We start from the raw sequence: 18,881 nt of genomic DNA on the forward strand, positions 1-18,881 counted from the left end.
ACAGCTGTTTCTTTTCATTTTGAGTTGTGTCCCATTGGCAAATGAAGGTCCTGCAGGCTTTTCTCCCACAGGCTTTACTCCATTCATGTCCTCATGGTTAACTCTACTCTGAGGAGGCAGCTCTTCCCCAGTTGCCTTTTGAGTGACTTCCAACCTGAGGGGCTCATTTTCCGGCACTATATCTCACAATGTTTCTCTGCTGTTCATAAGATTTTCAGTGACTAAATATTCGGAAGTAGTTTGGCACCCCTTCTTCCTAGTCTGTCTTTGTCTGGAAGCTCATCTGAAACCTGTCCACCATGGGTGGCCCTGCTGGTATTTAAAATACCGTTGGCATAGTTTTCAGAATCACAGCAACTCACAAGCCATCACAGTACGACAAACTGACAGACAAGTGGTGGTTTTAGTATATTGTGTATATATTTCCTCAATTCTTTTCCACTTGTCTAAGTTTTGGAGAGTCTAGAGAGTCCCATTTTTGCAAATGAACAAACAAGGACTCAGGGCATTACTTGTGCCATCCAGGAAGGAATGGTCCGAGAGTTCAAATTTTGTGGCTCAAATACAGTTAATACTGTGCCCAAACTGGTAGATACTGGTTGTAGTTATTGAGCGCTGTTGAGTAGGTTCTGTGAGAAATGTTGTTGATACCGACCAACGCTCAAGTAATGCAATCTGTACTCATTTAAGCAAGAGTGAGGTTGTTCTTATTCGAGCTTGCAAAATTGGGCACCCAGCCCAGTAGACAAGGGCAGATATGCCACATGGCCAGGCCACCAAGAATTTTATTTCCATCTCAAAAAAGCCCCTCCTCTAGTTCCCCTTTTCCTAAGTACTGTGGAGTTTTACAATCTACACTGAATGTTCCATTTTCCCTCCCCTTAGAGTTCCACAGTCTAACCCAAATCACACCTGTGGTTTGAGTTACTGTATTCTTATATAAAGTTCCTAGTCCTAGAACAGATTTCTTTCCCCCATCCCCAATTCATCCTGCTTACATATCTGTGGGTGTGAATCAACAACCTATGTCTGGTCTAGCAATCTCGTGGCCCTTTATTCCTGAAGATGGACCATCTTGAGAATCTCTCACAGTTCCAACTCACAGTGAACCTGTACAGGGTTTTCAAGAAAAGCTGGTGGGTTTAAACTGCCCAATTTGGGGTTACCAGTGCAGTACTTAGTCTACAATGTCACATGAGTGCTCACTACAAAAGTCTTCCTCTCAGCCCTAAATCCTAACCTTAACTATACACTATTTTCTGAAGTCTGTATTTCCAGTTCAGTTTAGTTTTTTACCAAAATATACCTTCAGTGTTTTTTAAAGCTCTTACAAGTCTACAGCTTGTCTTGAGGAGTTTGAATGTGAACAAATACCTTCATTTGAGTCTCAATTGCCTTTTTCTACATCAAGCAAACACTTCACAAGTTACTCATGACTGAGAGACCCTGTCCCCTCAAACAAGCTAAAAATACACACTCTTTTGCTCTCTCTTCCTGTTCTTCATCATTCTCAGAGGCAAGATTTGGCTAAATGAGACATTTGCAATCCTCAAAAGGCATTAAACCATTTTTATTGGAATAAAGTGCAGCTTAAAAAGAATAATATCAACCTTTATCCTTGCTTACCTCCTAAAGTGAAAGAAAATTAGTATTGGAATTAAAAGCTACAATAGTTACTCAACATTTAAAAAAAAAATCAAGGACAGTTCTGCTCTCTATTTTTTTAGCAGCACATTATCTGGGCATGTGGAGAAGTGAAACATCTGATTGGGGTCTGAATTCTCCAGAAAAGGGCAAAGATACAGAATGAAGGAAATGGAAAGAGATGGAGCATGAAGTCATCAGTCTGGAGGGCCCTGAGATCTTTGAGGATTCCACCAACCTCCTCTCTGTCATGATGCCATCCTGGACAGCATAGGTGGTGGAAGGGAGGAGGGATGGTGTGTCCTGAGAGCATAATTTAAAACTCACAATGATTTTCATTTCCTTTCTTAGTCTATCTCCCTAGGTACTTGGGAGGATTAGGATCTCTAGAGGTTTTCATGTCCAGATATTTTCAGAAGTTTAAATACCAGATCAGGCAATGCCTTTGCTTTCCAACACACTTCAAAGAAGAGAACTCCCTACTTGCTTCCTTAATCCAATCCTACTTAATCCAATGGGTAGGGACATAGCAATAGTGGAAGCACTATATCAGACTAGAGAAATGTCATGTGTTTGGGTTCGATGGGGTCTGATGGGTGTGAGAAGGAGCCTTGGTCACACTGTAGGACATGCACTGGTCTTCTAACTGAAAGGTAAGCAGTTCAAACCCACCAGTGACTCTGCAAAAAAGATAAAGCTATCTGTTCTAGTAAAGAATTATAACCTCAGAAACCCTGTATATGGTCACAAAGAGTCAGATTCAACTCGAAGGCAGTGAGTTTGGGGGCTTTCGTTAATAGGTGTGAAGGAAGTCTCTGTGGGGAAGAGGATATCTGTGCACTTATGTGCTCAACTGCAAAGTCAGTTTGAGCCACAAGCCCTGTAGTTAATAGGTGTGAAGGAAGTCTCTGTGGGGAAGAGGATATCTGAGCACTTATGTGCTCAACTGCAAAGTCAGTTTGAGCCACAAGCCCTGTAGTTCAAGCTCACTAGCTGTTCCTAGGACACCCTATAGAGTCACTAAAGATCAGAACTGACTCGACGGCACTTAACAGCAACAACAACAACAACCATTTTTAAAAAGAAGCACTCGGCAACTAACCAAAGGGTTGGTGGTTTGAAACTAGCCCCGGCTCCTGAAAGAAAGATGTGGCAGTCAGCTTCCTAAAGATTTACATCCTCAGCAACCTAGTTCTACTCTCTCCTCTAGAGAGAGCCACTATGAGTAAGAATTGATTTAACAGGATTTTATTTTTTTTAATTCTTGAAAAATGTTTAAGTGTTCTAGGTGAACTAGAAGAATTATAGTTTCTGGATGTGGATCTTTGTGTATCGTTCTGAGGATTCAGGACACTTTTCTCTAAGGCGTGGCAGTCAAAATTCTAGAGATTTAAAACAACTTTTTAAGATTTAAGATAATTCTAAGGACATCCATATGAGTAGTTGTAATATTACTATTATGTATGGAGTCCTGGTGTCCTGGTATGATGAGCTGGATTGCAAGGTCAGTTTGAACTGCAAGGTCAATAGTTCAAACTCACTAGCTGCTCCTTGGAAACTCTATACAGGGTCTATGTGTCAGAACTGACTGGACGGCACAAAACAACAACAACAACAACAATATGTCACTATTAATTTAAAATATTCAAAATGACAAGCTAATATGAATTCAGGAATGGAATTCTTTTAAGTAAATTTATATTTCTCTCTTAATACTAGCATCTCAGTGAGGTTAATATAATATGTGGATATGTTTTAAATTTAAATTTAAATTTATGGACTTATATGTGAGGTGGTTCATGAAGGGTGCATGCATGGATTTACAGAATCCCTCTTCCTCTGGGTCTTGTAGCCTAAGTGAGGCTGCTGAACACAGAGAACCATCAAAAGGATTGGAATGATCAAATAAATGCTCTAAACTGTTTTCTCCCTTGTCACCTCAAGCCATTAGAAATCTTATATGTTCCTCCTGTTAGGAGAATTTGCAGTTAAAAGAACGCTTCTAAAAGGACAGAACAATGCTTAGCAATATGGAGTACATTAGAAATGGTAATTTGCAATTGGTAGTTGGGAAATTTACAATGAGAATAGTGCCAGTTTTTCAAATGCCAGTAAAGAATAAAATATAATACATAATATGTTGTTGTTGTTAGGTACCATTGAGTGACCTGTAGTGACCTTATGCATAGCAGAACGAAATACTGTCTGATCCTGTGCCAACCACACTACTGTTGCCACGATTGAGTCCATCCATGCTGCCACTTGGCCAATCCATCTTCTTGGGGGTCTTCCTCTTTTTCTCTGCCCCTCCACCTTACCAAACATGATGTCCTTTTCCAGCGACTGCTCCCTCCTGACAATATGTCCAAAGTATGAGAGACGAAATTTGGCCATCTTGGCCTCCAAAGAGCACTTTGGCTGTGCTTCTTCCAAAACGGATCTATTGGTCCTTTTGGCAGCCCATGGCACTTTCAATATGCCTCTCCAACACCATAACTCAAAAGCATCAATTCTTCTATGGTCTTCCTTATTCACTGTCCAGCTTTTGCTTGCATATGAGGTTATTGAAAATACCATGGCTTGGGTTAGGTCCACCTTAGTCGTCAAGCTGACATTTTTGCTCTTCAACACTTTAAAAAGGTCTTCTGCAGCAGGTTTGCCTAATACAATACATCGTTTGATTTCTTGACTGCTGCTTCTGTGAGTGTTGATAGTTGATCCAAGAAGAATGAAGTCCTTGACAACTTCAATCTTTTCTCCATTGATAAGAAAGTTGTTTATTGGTCCAGTGGTGAGGATTTTTGTTTTCTTTACTTTGAGATATAATCCATACTGAAGGCTGTGCTCTTTGATCGTTATCAGTTAATGTTTTAAGTTCTCTTCACTTTCAGCAAGCAAGGTTGTATCATCTATATATCACAGGTTCTTAATAAGTCTTCCTCTAATCCTGATGCCACGTTTTTCTTCATATAGCCCAGCTTCTCAGGTTATTTGCTCAGCATACAAGTTGAATAAGTATGGTGAAAGAATACAACCTTGTCTCACACCTTTCTTAATTTTAAACCATTCAGTGTTCCCATGTTCTATTTGAACAACTGCCTCTTGGTCCAGGTATAGCTTCCTCATGAGCACAATTAAGTGTTCCAGAGTACTCGTACCTCACAAAGTTGTCCATAGCTTGTCATGAGCCACACTATCAAAAGCCTTTGCATAGTCAATAAAGCACAGGTAAACATCTTTCTGATATTCTCTGCTTTCAGCCAAGATCCATCGGACATCAGCAATGATATCCCTCATTCCTCGGCCTCTTCTGAATCCAGCTTGAACCTCCAGAAGTTCTGTGTCAATGTATGCTTGCAGCCGTTTCTGTAATATCTTTAGTAAAACTTTACTTGCATGGGATATCAAAGAGACTGTCTGATGATTTCTGCATACCATTGGGTTACCTCTCTTTGGAATGGGAACAGATATGGATCTCTTTCAATCAGTTAGCCAGATAGTTGTCTTCCAAATTTCTTGGCAGAGATAAGTGAGTGCCTTCTATGCCGCCTCATTTTCTTGAAAGATTTCAATTTTTATTCCATCAATTCCTGGTGCCTTGTTCTTTGCCAATTCCTTCAATTCACCTTGGACTTCTTCCTTCAGTATCCTTGGCTCTTGATCATATGCTACCTCTTTAAATGGTTGAACATTAACCATTTCTTTTTGGTACAGTGACTCTGTGTATTCCTTCCATCTTCTCTTGATGCTTTCTGCATCATTCAGTAATTTGCCCAGAGACAAGAAGTTCCAAATTGGAGTGCTGGCTCTTGGAGAAGGCTTTCTCTTTGTCAGCTCTGGGGAAATGGTTCTTGTCTCCTTTAAAATCTTTATATCTGTTTAAAGCAATGGTGAACTCCCAAGTAATGAAATATGTAGGGCCAAGATCCCAGAAAGACGATAAATCCAAAGAGGTGAGCCCTTCATCTGATGTTTCTTTGCCTGAAAACATCTGGCAATTCTGACAGATCTCCAGTATTCTTTGGAGACCTCTACACATTTTGGCATCAATCGTCCCCTGGAACTGTGAGTTTCATAGTGAAGGGACCCCAATTCCAAAGGAAGCACTCTGCTCCTGGCTTTTCCATCTTGGTGGCAGTAGGTCCCTTCTTGTCTGCTCAAGTCTCTCACGTTTTATCTCTTGTAAAACAAAAGGTGTCATGCTACACCTTTGGAAAGCTCCCTAAATTTAATCAGGGTGGTAGTAGAATTAAGAGTGGTGTGGTGCTATAGGATAAGCATGGGACCACAACCATCAGCTGCTCCTCAGAAACCCTATACTGGGTTGCTATGAGTCATAACTGACTCAACAGCACTTAACAACAGCATCCCACCCTTAATCCTCTTATTGGTTTATTACATTAAGTCACTTCCTGGGGAATAGCCACATCTCAGCTGACAAATAACTGAGAATCCTGGTCCAGTCAAGTTAACACAAAACCTTACCTATTACACCCTACTTAAATGAAATTATTTATATAAGAAGAATTTATTCATACTGAGATTTATGAGTTTTTTGAGTATGCCCTAAAAATATCAGCTATAAAAACCTCCCCTACAAGATATATTGTTGCTGTTGTTAAGTACCTTCTAGTCAGTTCTGACTCATAGCAATTCTATATAGGCTTTCCAAGGAGCAGCTGGTGAGTTTGAAACTTGTAGTTCAAGCCAACCTTGAGATGAAGTGATTATCCTATGGTGCTACACCAGGACTACAAGGAATAAATAGGAGCCCTTGATAATGTATTAGGTTACACATTGGACTTCTAACCACAGATCATAGTTTTAATCCACCAGTCACTCTGAGAGAGAAAGATGAGGCTTTCTATTCTCATAAAGATTCTGTTGTTATGAAGTTTATGGGTTATTGTTAAATTGTTTAGCATTGTCTCCCATCCACAACCATACTTGACTAGCTTTGCATGGAGTTCTGATGTGGCATTGTAGGATAAGCATTAGTTTAAACCTACCAACCACTCTTTGGAAACTTTATATAGGATCACTATAAGTCAGAACTGACTCAACAAATTTAACTTCTAGAGATAAATATTATGTGTCAATCAGGTCTTTAAGGATTACTTAAGGTGTCCTTAAGAGAATTAGACTTGTCTCTCCATAGGATTTGTCTTCTAAAACTGGGCTCAGACCACTTGACAGATTCTCTTTACAGGGAAGAAATTGTTAGAGGAGATCACTAATGATGAAACTGATCAAAGCAGTATGCCAGACACTAATTCTTAATTTTAAGGATAAATTTAGAGTTTAAAGTAGAATTGCATTTTAACACAGAATTTGGTTCTAGTCTACACAAAGCTTTCAAAAAGAATCTTATACAATATGAATTTTATGAAAATACAAAAAAATTGACAAGATAATATGTCAATATATTTTCTGGTCTATCTCCTTTCTTACCATATTTAATATTTTCCTGTGACCCTCCCCAATTTAGGAAGCTTCTAGAAAGATGAGTCAAGGCAAGAGTCAAGCAGAGAAAATGGAAAATAAATCAAAAAGAGATACTGGTAGAGCTTCAGGATGGAAAGACTGACCTTGGAAGGAACCATATGGTTGAGGAATATCAGCATCAAGAGACACTAAGCCTTCTCTTGATTGAACATCATTAATAGAGGAGAAGTTACCTGAATGATTCTTTCTTTTGGTCCAGTGATACCAGTTTGCTTCTTGACCACTCAGGAGTGATGCCTATGTACATACACCTTAAGACTTTGGTCTCCATCAACTACTCCATATCAAGCTTCCCTTGAACAGCCTTTAGAGGGGTGCCTTACTACACATTAAGCATCCACTGAGTAAAGATAGAAAAAGTGGACCCAAATACCTTTAAATCTTGTTTAAAAACAATAGTGAACACCCAAATAATGAAATATGTGGAGCCAAGGTCCCAGACAAAAAAATCCAAAGAGGTGGTTGTTTCTTCCCCTGAAGACATCTGCCACTTCTGAACTTGAAAGCTCAGAGAATAGGAACCAACCAGTTGCTTTAGGATGAAAGTCCAAAAAGTGGAATATAGTATTCACAATGCTTTATTATGCTTGAGGAACCAAAATCAGAGTTCAGAGTCCACCAAAAGACTTGCTTATAATAGCGCTCTTCATAAAAGCCTTAAATGGGTACAACTTAAAGACCACCAAGAGTAGAATGAATAAATATTTCATGGTATATTCACATAATGGAATACTATACATGGACAGGAGTTGATGTTTAGTATAAGCACTCAACTACAAGGTCTATCTGAACTGCCAGGTCAGCAGTTCAAACTCAATGACCACTCCTCAAAAATCAAATACAGGGTCACTATGAGTCAGAAATATCTAGGCGGCACTTAATAGCAACAACAACAAACACAGACAATAAGCTGGGTAATGAATAAGGAAGATCAGAGAAGAATCCATGCATTTGAATTATGGTATTGGAGAAGAATATTAAAAGTACCACAGACTTTCAGAAGAAAAAACAAATCTGTCTTGGACATAGTGCACTCAAATGCTCCTTTGAAGACAGGATGGTGAGACTTTGTCTCTTGTACTTTGAACATGATATCAGGAGGGACTAGTCCCTGAAGAAGAACATCATGCTTGGTGGAGGGTTAACAAAAAAGAAAAAAGACCCCCAAGAAGGTGGATTGACACAGTGGTAGGTAGCATTAATGGGCTCAATGAGTCAGAACTGACAACAACACTTAACAACAACAACAAACATGGAATAATAATGGACAATTCTTTCAAAAAAACAAAAACAAAACTTTATACTGAGTAAAAGAATACATATTGAGTGGTTCCATTTATATAAGTTCAAAATCAAGAAAATTAAATCACTGTTGTTGTTGTTGTAAGAATAAGTAAAAGATTGTGAGATGGTGTGAGGGACCCTCTTGGATGCTGGTAAAATTCCATAGCTTGATGTCTATGAGTCAAAGGGTGTGTCCATTCTGTGATAATTCATTATCTGCATGTATATTTCAGATGACATTTAAAAATATTTATTTTAGAAAGTACATAGATTTTTCTTTGGTGTTTTAAACCTCTTCTTCCCAACCACCTCCAACAACCACAAAACATCTCTCTATATTCTTAACAATTCTGTTTTGAATGAAAGATCACTTTCTACTTAAAGTATTCCCACCAGGAATAACAAGAGCTCTTGCCATGTGCCTAATTTGCTCCTCAGAACTGAGTCAGTGGTGCCATAATCTTGAACAACTCCAAGTCTACCACCATTTGAGAAAGACCAGCCAAAGAGACTGAAAAAACAATACAAAATCCTTTTAACTCACTCAAAATTGGGAAGCATAGGATAGGACTTAAATACTTAAGTTTTCATCTTCAGCAACATCTTTAGAGTGATACTGAATACAGTGCCAGGCATGTAAATTTTAATACTGAATGGAAGAGTCCGTTTTCTCAATTTGTTGTAATTGAGTGGGTTTTAGGAATCTTATTGTTCGTAAAGTAAATGAATAAAAAGACTAAGTCAGATGAAAGAAATTACTTACCTTGTACAAATTGATGATCCAAGATCCAGGCACTGAATCTAAGTCAAGGAATTGAGCTGTTTGCAAAGGGCACCTGGTTTCAGACCTTTCAACAGTGTGAATAGAGACAGAATATCTACCCTCACTGAAAACTGCAAAATCCAAGTGATACAATGGCCTCAGTCACTTCCTAACAGAGTTGACAGGTTTATATGCTGTTGTCCCCTGAATATACAGGAAAGTGGTCAGCAGAGCAAAAAAAAAGGGGACACTTTGTAACTCTCTTTCTGAATTTTATATGACACTTCACATTACAGTTGGTTCTTACTAGGATAGGGATCTTCTCAACTGATCAAGGATTTATGAGATATAAAAAACATAATGAAGAAATAAGTTTATATGAAAACTCTCTCATGCAAAGAATATTTCAGAAGCAAGAATGATTCAGGCACAACTGTTATCTAGGTATATGTTTAATATATTGTATATGATCACTATTACAGATACATATTTGGTACTTTACTTATCAAGAAGTGTGATTCACATAGCACATAAAGTATTGGATACAAAATCAGAAGATAAACACAATTGTTTCTGAATGAAAAGCTTATGGGATAGCGCTGATAAATGAATGTCCAAACCTTTCATTTCTACTCCGTTCTCTGGGCTGTGTCACCTGAAGTAGAGTTGAGACTTATAATTTAATTCTCCTAAATTCTGATAGTACATGACAGAAAAGAGGAAGGGCTTTTGGTAAAAATTATCAAGATCATTTGTCTCCAAAGGTAAGCTTTTCATCATTTTCCTTCATTTTGTCTATACTCATAGAATCTTCACCTGTATGTTTCCTTAGGTAAAGAGTGAAAAGCTTTTAATCTGTTAATTATCACATAATTATGGTTATTTACAATTCTTAAATATTTCCTTTTTCTGGGGGAGAAGACAAAAAAATCCAAATATTATATGTATGTATATATATGGGTAGTTTATAGGAGCAGAAATCCTCATGTTCCTCCCATGGAGTGGCTAGTAGATTTGAACTGCTGACCTTGTGGTTAGCAGCCAAGCTCATAATCCATGATGCTACCAGAACTCCTTTGGTAGGGTGAGAAGGAAAAAAAATATATCAAGTGAGAGAACCTATAACTTGCAAGAGACTTTTAAAACTGCATATATTTGTTAAGAAGTTGATTTGTAGTATCTCTACTAGAAAAAAAAAAAAAAAGAATGATTACCTTTAAGCAGTAAAGTAGGGAATAATGTTCATAAGGTTTTTGACCTATGACTTTATCTTTTGAGTTTCCATTCAATGCTACAATTGTCTACTCATTTGAAAGAGTTGACCTTTCTAGTGCCAGGTGTTAATTGATAGTGGGAAAACCTTTTCTTTGTACTTCTATTGTTCTGTTCTTCTACTTGATTATTTGAGTGAACATTGGGCTTGTCATAAGCAGTAGTTGCTAAATCCTTAACTAAAATGTCTTGGACAAAGCAAGTGTTAAAAAAACGCATAGTGTGTACAATAGAATGGAGAGTCTAAGAAAATCAGAGAAGTCTAATGACAACTCAGTCAAGATATACTAAAATGCACCAAGAACTCACGTCCAGAACCCACATAGAGTTGCCTGGCCCTTGGGTTTGGACACTTGGATGTTAGAAATTGAGTTCTCCACTCGCTACTTTTAGGTACATGCAAGTCAATGGGGGGAAAGCAGATCCTCCATATTTGTTTTTTTCTGTACTTCAAGACTCTCTAGGATTTTGAAGCAAAGCTTGTCGTCTAGCGGCAATGAGTCAAACAAATTCTTTCCTGCAAATCTGGAAGATGATAGCAAGAAGCAAGCAGGCTTTTCAACAACATTGAGCTGTTCTTAAAAGTTTCTTAACCAGTGGGTTTAATTCATAGGTTCTGAGCACTTAATTCTTTCCCAAATTCCTTCTCTCCTTTGTCCCCTTTCTTCTCTTGACTCCATTGTCTCCTAACCCTGCTACATTCCTAGGAAACAAGGGGAAATGGCCCATTAGTGTGAGTGATTTCAGATATAAAAATCACTTCCATGAAATGTAGCCAGCCTTTTAGAAGGTTCTCAAATTATCAACATTTGAGAAGAAATTGATAATTCTGCAAAATCCTGGCAAGTAATACCTATCAGTTTCCTAACTGAATTGTTAATGCTCAAGGTTTTTAGTGAAATTTTGGACATTTAATAATCTTCAGAGTCCTGGTGTGTGGCACAGTAGGATAATGCACTGGACCGCAAGGTCAGTTTGAACTGGAATGTCAGCAATTCAAACTCACCAGCTACTTCTCTGAAACCCTACACAGGGTCACTGGCAGTCAGAACTGACTTGATAGCACTTAACAACATTATTCTTTAGGAAATAATTAGCAATGCCATCTTCTCAAAATTTTGAGTATAGATAACATATCAATCAAGTGAAATCCATTGCTTTGTTAAAAATGAAAAAAAAAATGACTTCTTTTTATCAAGTTCCTATCTTTATCTAATAAAAACTGAAATAAATTTAAAGTGTAATTTATACAGTAGAGAACTGGAGTATAAAGGCATGGGGACTAAGGGCCACAATGTTTTCATACATTTAACTGTTGATCTGGAGGCAAAGATACCAAAAATGCTTCTGTAACTGATCGTAAAATAGTCCCTGGGTTACAAAAGAGATGTCTTCTGAACTGTACATGAGTCAGAATAGGTGCACACAGTTCTTATTGAGCCCTACGTTAGTGCAAGTAAAGGCTCAAAACCTTTTCAGTGATTTAAAAGCTGCATATTCAGAAAGTGAAGGTTGTTGTGACGAAGAATTTGTTGTGAGTAGGGACTGGAATCCAAGTATGGCACTGTAGGATAAGCGCCAGACTGCTAACTGCAAGGTCAGTGGTTCAAACCCATCAGCCACTCATTGGAAACCCTCTACAGAGTCCCTATGAATCAGAACACACTTGAAGGCCATTAAGTAAAACAAAAACATGGCAAGTTCAATGTTTCCAAGTGAGGGCAAATTTACATAACATTAAAGGATGAGTAGGAATTGTCTGGAAATCAAACATTTGTAATCTGGGGACTGCTTGTGTTTCAGAAGTGTCTAATTTGGGAGAAAGAAAATTGTGTGTGTATGTGTGTATTTAAAGGGAGGGCAGAGGGTTGTTTAAATTAACAACCACTGTTTTAACAGCTAACATTGCCACTTTGTTGTTGTTAAGAACCATTGAGTCGGCTGGTGGGTTTAAACCATCAACCTTGTGGTTAGCAGCCCAGTGCTTATTCGATAGCACCACACCAGGATTCTAAATATTGCCCCTAACTTACTCTAAAGCCAATAATAATGTCTTTTAGTCCTGGTCCTAAATTGGACTCCAACCCTGAACTATATCAAACCCAGGTAGGAAAATAGGTCATGGGGTCATTTCCTGGGCTAATATTATGTTATCTCAAGAATGAGAAGCTTCTACTCCTGTTCCCATTGATAACAATTTAGTTCCACCACATCTGTACATCCCAAACTCATTTATAACTGTAGTTACATTTCCATAAGGAAGGAGACCAAGCATTGTAGGGCTTCTAGAAGCCTCATATTTTCCCAGGCAATTTATTCCAGGAAAGTGGGGAGGAGGGGGAATACAACAAGAGAGTGATAAATAGATACTTCACTTTTTTTTTTTCCTGGAAAGATCATTCCAATTTTTCTTATTTCTCAGAATTAAAGGAATGTATTTTCTTTGTTACCATGGAAATGACTAATAACATGAGGGTTTTTTTTTTAAGCTTTCAAATAAATTTTCTAAGACAATTTTTATACTTATTTTGATTCCACATTTGGGACTGGAGTGTTTGTGTTCTTTTAATTTCATCATTTCAGTTGTTAGAAGACTTTCTATTACATGTATGTTGTTGCTGTTGTTAATTGCCGTGGTCCAGTTGGTTTCAATGCATAGCGACCCTGTACAGGGTTTCTGAAGAGCGGCTGGTAGGTTTGAATTTTGTGGTTAGCAATGAATGTCATTTAATGTTTCTTGACAGGAAGGCGTTCCTTTCTGTAGCCTTCACAGTACTGCCTTTTTGGTGCCCTCATCTGCCCTCTGCCTCCTGAGTTCAGCTTATGAAAATGTGAAGGCTTGTTTACCTTCCACAGACAAGTCAACCCACTTACACAGGTGTGCCCCTGAGGACAGTCCATTTGAGTCTTCATAGTATCAACCAGCTGGGTGAGATCTGCAATACCTACTTAAATACTTGGATATTTCAAACAATGTGAATAAAATGTTGGAATTTGTAACTGAATTAGAATTTATCTTAAAATTAGAATTAGAATGTTTTGGCATTCAAGAAAAAGAACTCACCTAACATTCCTACATTCTTAAAACGTTTAGATGCATTAGAAAGTATCCCCAAACCAAAAAGCCAAACCCATTGCCAGAGAGCAGATTCTGACACATAGGGACCCTATAAAGGGCTAGCAAATTTTTCTGACTTGGGGCAGAGTAGATAGATATAGAAGAAGGTGATGTCAGGAAATAGTAGTATGCTATGGAATTTTTAATAAGTTGCTTATCAATCCTACATGCTCACAAGACTGATCTGACCTAGCTATCCACTGCTTAATGAAGGAGTTTCTTTGACTAGTCAGTCTTGACAAATATGAATGAATGCACACCACACTAACAATTATAGGCACTGGGTCCAGTCACACCAACCCATTTACAGAACATGAAATGACAAGTATTCAAGAAAAGCATATTGTCCTTTGAAATAACAAAAGCAAGGAAACACAACAAACACCTTCAGTGTTGACCTAATAATAAAGTAGTGTAGTTCCCTCATCTTCAATAATCGAAGGAAATCACTGATATAATGGGCTCTAAATATATGTGAATGAAAAAGGATAACAAAAGGTGACGATGTAAGACTAAACAATGTATTCTTCTACTTAAACATGTTAGAATTGTATTATTTCTTTTAAGATATTTTCTTATTTTTGAAAAAACGCAACAGCCTCATCTTGATTATCTCCCATACAAGTTTTAGTTTGTCTTTATTACTAAATTATGCACATGGTTGCCTACTAAATTGTACTAAAGGGAGCGAGGAGGGCATTCTCTACCAAGATTTAAAATACTGAAATATAAGACTAAAAGTTTAAATCTACTAAAAATACCATTGCTGTATTAATTCACTGCATATGAGGCATGTTAGGGGAATAAACATGCACTTTGACTATGAATACAATTTACTAATGCTGGAAGCAAAATTGTGAGGGAAAATTGGGCTTGCTAACAGACCATATTGTTTTGCAAAATGCAGGGGGACTTTGTAACTCTGCCTTACTCAGAAAGATTTTGTGTAGTCACAATAAATTTTATAGATGACTTGGTATTCTGAGGATAGTAACTTTGTACTAAACCAACAGATTAGGTATCATAGGATAATTAGCCATTTTAGACTTGACATCATTTTTCCAATTTGGTGTACTACCCTCTTGATATTGAGGTGGAAAACCACCACCAAAGACAATAAGAGTTTTATTTTAAATACTTGAAACTGGAACTTTGAGAATTTTATACTCACAAGGATTAAATTTGAAAATTGAAATGTTGGGCCTAGATTACAGGTATAGATGTATTTATAAAATAGTCCCCTGTTAAAATTGGTGGTGGTGGTGTGCTGTGGAGTCAGTTCCGTAGTTACCATGCATAGGGTCGTAAATCTTTGCAAGAGCAGAAAGCCTCATCTTTCTCCCATGGAACTGCTGGTAGTTTCAAAGCGTCAATCATTAGATTAGCATCTCAACACGTAACCACTGTGCTACCAGAGGTCACTGATTTAATTGGTTAAAATTTGGTAACCTTATGAAGGATAAGGGAAGTGAAGTCAATAGAGTTTGTGTTCAGATTGATTTTGTATAAGTTTAGCATCTTCATGATCATATCTCCTGTTTACAACCTCTAGCTGACATGAAGATGCCCTAAGGAGATCATCAATACTTTAAATAATGTATTTCCTTGAAAAATTAAATCCTTTACCAACCAAGTCCATAAATAATTTAGAGAAGTAATTTCCATCACCACCCCCTCCCCATGAGAACTAAAGAAGCAATTAATTTTCCCTTAAAATTAGTCTTTCCACATTTTTCAGTGCAATTTAGGTGGCGATCCATTACCCAAGTTAAATTGGCCCATATTCATTAATATCATATTCTTGTCTTTTATTTCCTTGATTTATGCTCATGGCAATAACAAGCTGAGTAGAGCTTAATTGAGAATGGGAAAGGAAGGCACAAGGGAAGGAAGACTTTCAGACAAAAGGTAACCATTTAAAACAGTGTGCGCAAATGAGTAAGTAAAGCTTCCTGGGGTTTTCCCTGTTTGAGTATCTTTAAGCAAAGCTGCTATGCGGAGATACACGGAGGTTACTTGTAAATGCTGGGTTACTGCTGAAGAAATAACTCAAAGGATAATTTTCAGAGCCCGACTCAATTGTTACTTGATAAACTCCTGATAAAACTCAGAGCGCACAAAGCGAGGCAGAGAATCCTTTTCCATCAAGGCATGGATTCTTTTCTGGGCCACGTCAAAGCTGCTCAGAGAAGGCTGGATCAGGTTCTTCATTGTGATGTCCTTGGTGAAGTGGTCAATGTTCACCTGTGAACCAGGAGACAGGGTTGCAGAGTCAGCCCCATGATATGGTTAGGTCAGAGTGGGAAGGGGGTCAGCATTTCTTACCAATGAAAGAAATGAGGAAAGTCAAGTCATAAGAAGGAAGAAACATTATTTTTGTTTTCGAGAACATGGGGTAACTAGAGATACTGAAGCCCCAATATATGTATATCTCTGATTAAGATTCAATCAATGTTCAGATATCTACCATGTCAGACCCTCACCATCAGCTATTCCATATATAGTCTTGTTTTAATCCTCACAACAACCCTACAGATGGTTCTTTACTTTTATGGCCAAGTAGATGTATATGTATATGGAGTCCTGATGTGGCACTGTAGGATAAGCACTGGACTGGTAACTGAAAGCTCAGTAATTCAAAACTACCATCTAACACATATTATCCATCAGCAACGAATTGTTTTTAAGTGGATAAACCTCCTCCAACTCCCATGAGTCATTCTGGCATATGCTTATCTGTTTGCCAAAGCAACAAATATGATTTTGTTATTTTTAAATATGGTTAATTTTCAATGTACAAATTATCTATTTATTGAGATGCACATGACCATTTCTCCTTTGTTTTTTTTAACCTTGTCTCCAATTTCCCCTACTGTATTTCTGCATCTTTTCATGAAAAATGAAGATTCAGAGAAGGAAAAAAATCTATTACTATTTGCTTGAGTAAATTAGTTATATAGATCAATCTGCTACTTATCAAAATTAAGTAGCAAATTTTTAGATGAAAACACAAGACTTTGAGTTTTTTTGTTTTGTTTTGTTTTTTTTAACAGTATCTGCAATGTACTAAATGTGCATATACTTGTATGCAAGATGTTCACAGTTAAGAAAACTAAGAATTATAGAACTATAGCTAAAGACTTACTCTAAATCACATATCTAGGACAGTCTGGAGTTGGGAGGTCCATTCCATTCATCTCATCAATGTTAACTGATTGCTTATGTGTCAGAAGTAGAATTCACATTCTCTCTGATGTACAGCTCAGGCTCGTTAGTCTGTAATACCTTGGGCTGCCTGCTTTTGGGTGTTATGCATGTTACTGTACTCCCATATGAGCAGAGAATATTTAGAATGAAGACTTGTGGTGGTGGTGGTGGTTATGTGCCGTGGAGTCAGAACCGACTCAGAGTGACCCTGTACGGGGTTTCCAAGGCTGTAAATCTTTACAGGAGCAGAAAGCCTCATCTTTCTCCTGTGGAACAGCTGGTATCTAAATTAGAGTTCATAGGTCCATGTAGTTGGGGGACACGATGTTTGCTTTAGCAACTGAGTCAGCCAAGGTTTTATTTATTTCACAACTCTGTTTTTAATGTCTCATTTTTTCATGATAACCCCCAATGTTTTAATAAGGAATCTTGAAACAATGTTCTCCAAGAGTTCAGAGCAATGAACACTTTGGGATTTACAGTTGTTTTAACAAGTCCACGGATTTTGTGAAAGGAATCAGGCTGGTAGCAAAGTAAGGTGGAATAAGGACTCCTGTTGAAGAGGAGAAATTTGTGTTTAGTTTAAAACTAAATAGAAATCTCCTCATAAATAGTCACAATTAGAATTTCCATACCGAGAGAAGAAAATGAAGGCCCAGCACAAATGGCATCTTGAATTACTAAAATATGTGCATGGGGTGAGACACTGAAGAATGGGAGAAGAGATCTATCAAATTTATGTCAAGATTAATGTCCACAGCAAGGTCAAGCCCAGTTCCTTAATAAAACCCCTGCTTTCCCCCACTATAGACGGGAGCCCGCTACTACCTGTGTCATGGAGGGAGCATATTAAGTATATAATTTGTCCATGCATTCACACATATTTACTTTCAAATAAAAAGCTCAATGAAGAATAATTTATAAACAAAGGAAAAAAATAGCAAATGGTGGGTCTGTAGGCTGCCTATTCATAGGACGTACTGAGATCATCTCTGTGCTTGACTCCAATCCTTGATGAAACAATTTAATATCCAGATTGAATTGAAGAGTACATTCTGGAATTAGAACACCTTGCCAAATTATGATGAACAGATTTTACTGTTCTGAATTCTGGCCATTCTGAATTTCACAGAAGGATTTTTAATCAGGCTTCATAAATAGCAGAGGAAAGCTCACGCTAATGATTCTTTGAAAGAAGCCCACATCTTGTCTGTAGTGCTCAATTAGTGGCATATTAGCTTCTATCATTCTAACATTATTGTCTTGCAATATTTTGATTTGAATGAGTAGATGCCCTCTAGTCCCAACTAGAGTATAAAATAGTGAATGTCAAAGGCATAGGGTGGGGACGGCAGAATGGAGAGTAGCAGAGGAAGAAATAAAGAACATAGAAAGAAAGAAAATTAAAGGAAAGGGAAAAGAAAGAGGAAAAAAAAAAAAAAGAAGATTAGTGGTTTATTAAGAAGCCCTAATAGCACAGTAAGGAGCATTGATAGCGTAGTGGTTACGAATCAGGCTGCTAATCTCAGGGTCAGCAGTTTGAAACTACCAGCTGTTCCGTGGGAGAAAGATGAAGCTTTCTGCTCCCGTAAAGATTTATAGCTTCGGAAACCCTGTACAGGGTTGCTGAGTCAGAATTGACTCCACGGCACATAACAACAACAACAGCAATAGCACAGTGATTAAAACACTCTACTGATAACCAAAAGGTCAGTGATTTGACCTCACCAGCTCTTCTCCAGGAGAAAGATGTGGTGGCCTGCTTCTTCAAAGATTTACACCCTTGGGAATCCCACAAGGCAGTTCTAAACAGTTCAATTGGAATAAACTCTTCTGGCAGTGGGTTTCATTTTGGTTTGGTTAGAAACATTGCTGTAGGTGACCTTGAGTAAGTTCTGACTCAGTGACCTTAAACATAATAGAACGAAACACTGTCTAGTCATGAGCCATCCTCACAATGGTTGTTAAGCTTAAACTCGTCACTGTTGCCACTGTGCCAATCCATCTCATTGGAAGGGCCTCCTCTTTTTTGATGACCCTCCACTTTACCTAGCATGATGTCCTTCTCCAGGGACTGGTCCCTCCTGA

At 37.9% G+C, this 18,881-nt stretch overlaps 1 protein-coding gene across 1 annotated transcript in view; it reads right to left on the reverse strand.

Annotated features, from left to right (window-relative positions):
- Positions 1-15,668: 15,668 nt before the first annotated feature.
- Positions 15,669-18,881, reverse strand: part of RGS5 (regulator of G-protein signaling 5) — a 70,470-nt gene continuing 67,257 nt past the window's right edge. Inside the window, exon 5 of the mRNA XM_006873430.1 lies at positions 15,669-15,830. Within this exon, the coding sequence (XP_006873492.1) occupies positions 15,669-15,830 (162 nt within the window). The remainder of the gene's footprint in view (positions 15,831-18,881) is intronic.

The sequence above is a fragment of the Chrysochloris asiatica genome, unplaced genomic scaffold, assembly GCF_000296735.1.
Source record: "Chrysochloris asiatica unplaced genomic scaffold, ChrAsi1.0 scaffold00241, whole genome shotgun sequence".
Taxonomy (NCBI): Eukaryota; Metazoa; Chordata; class Mammalia; order Afrosoricida; family Chrysochloridae; genus Chrysochloris; species Chrysochloris asiatica.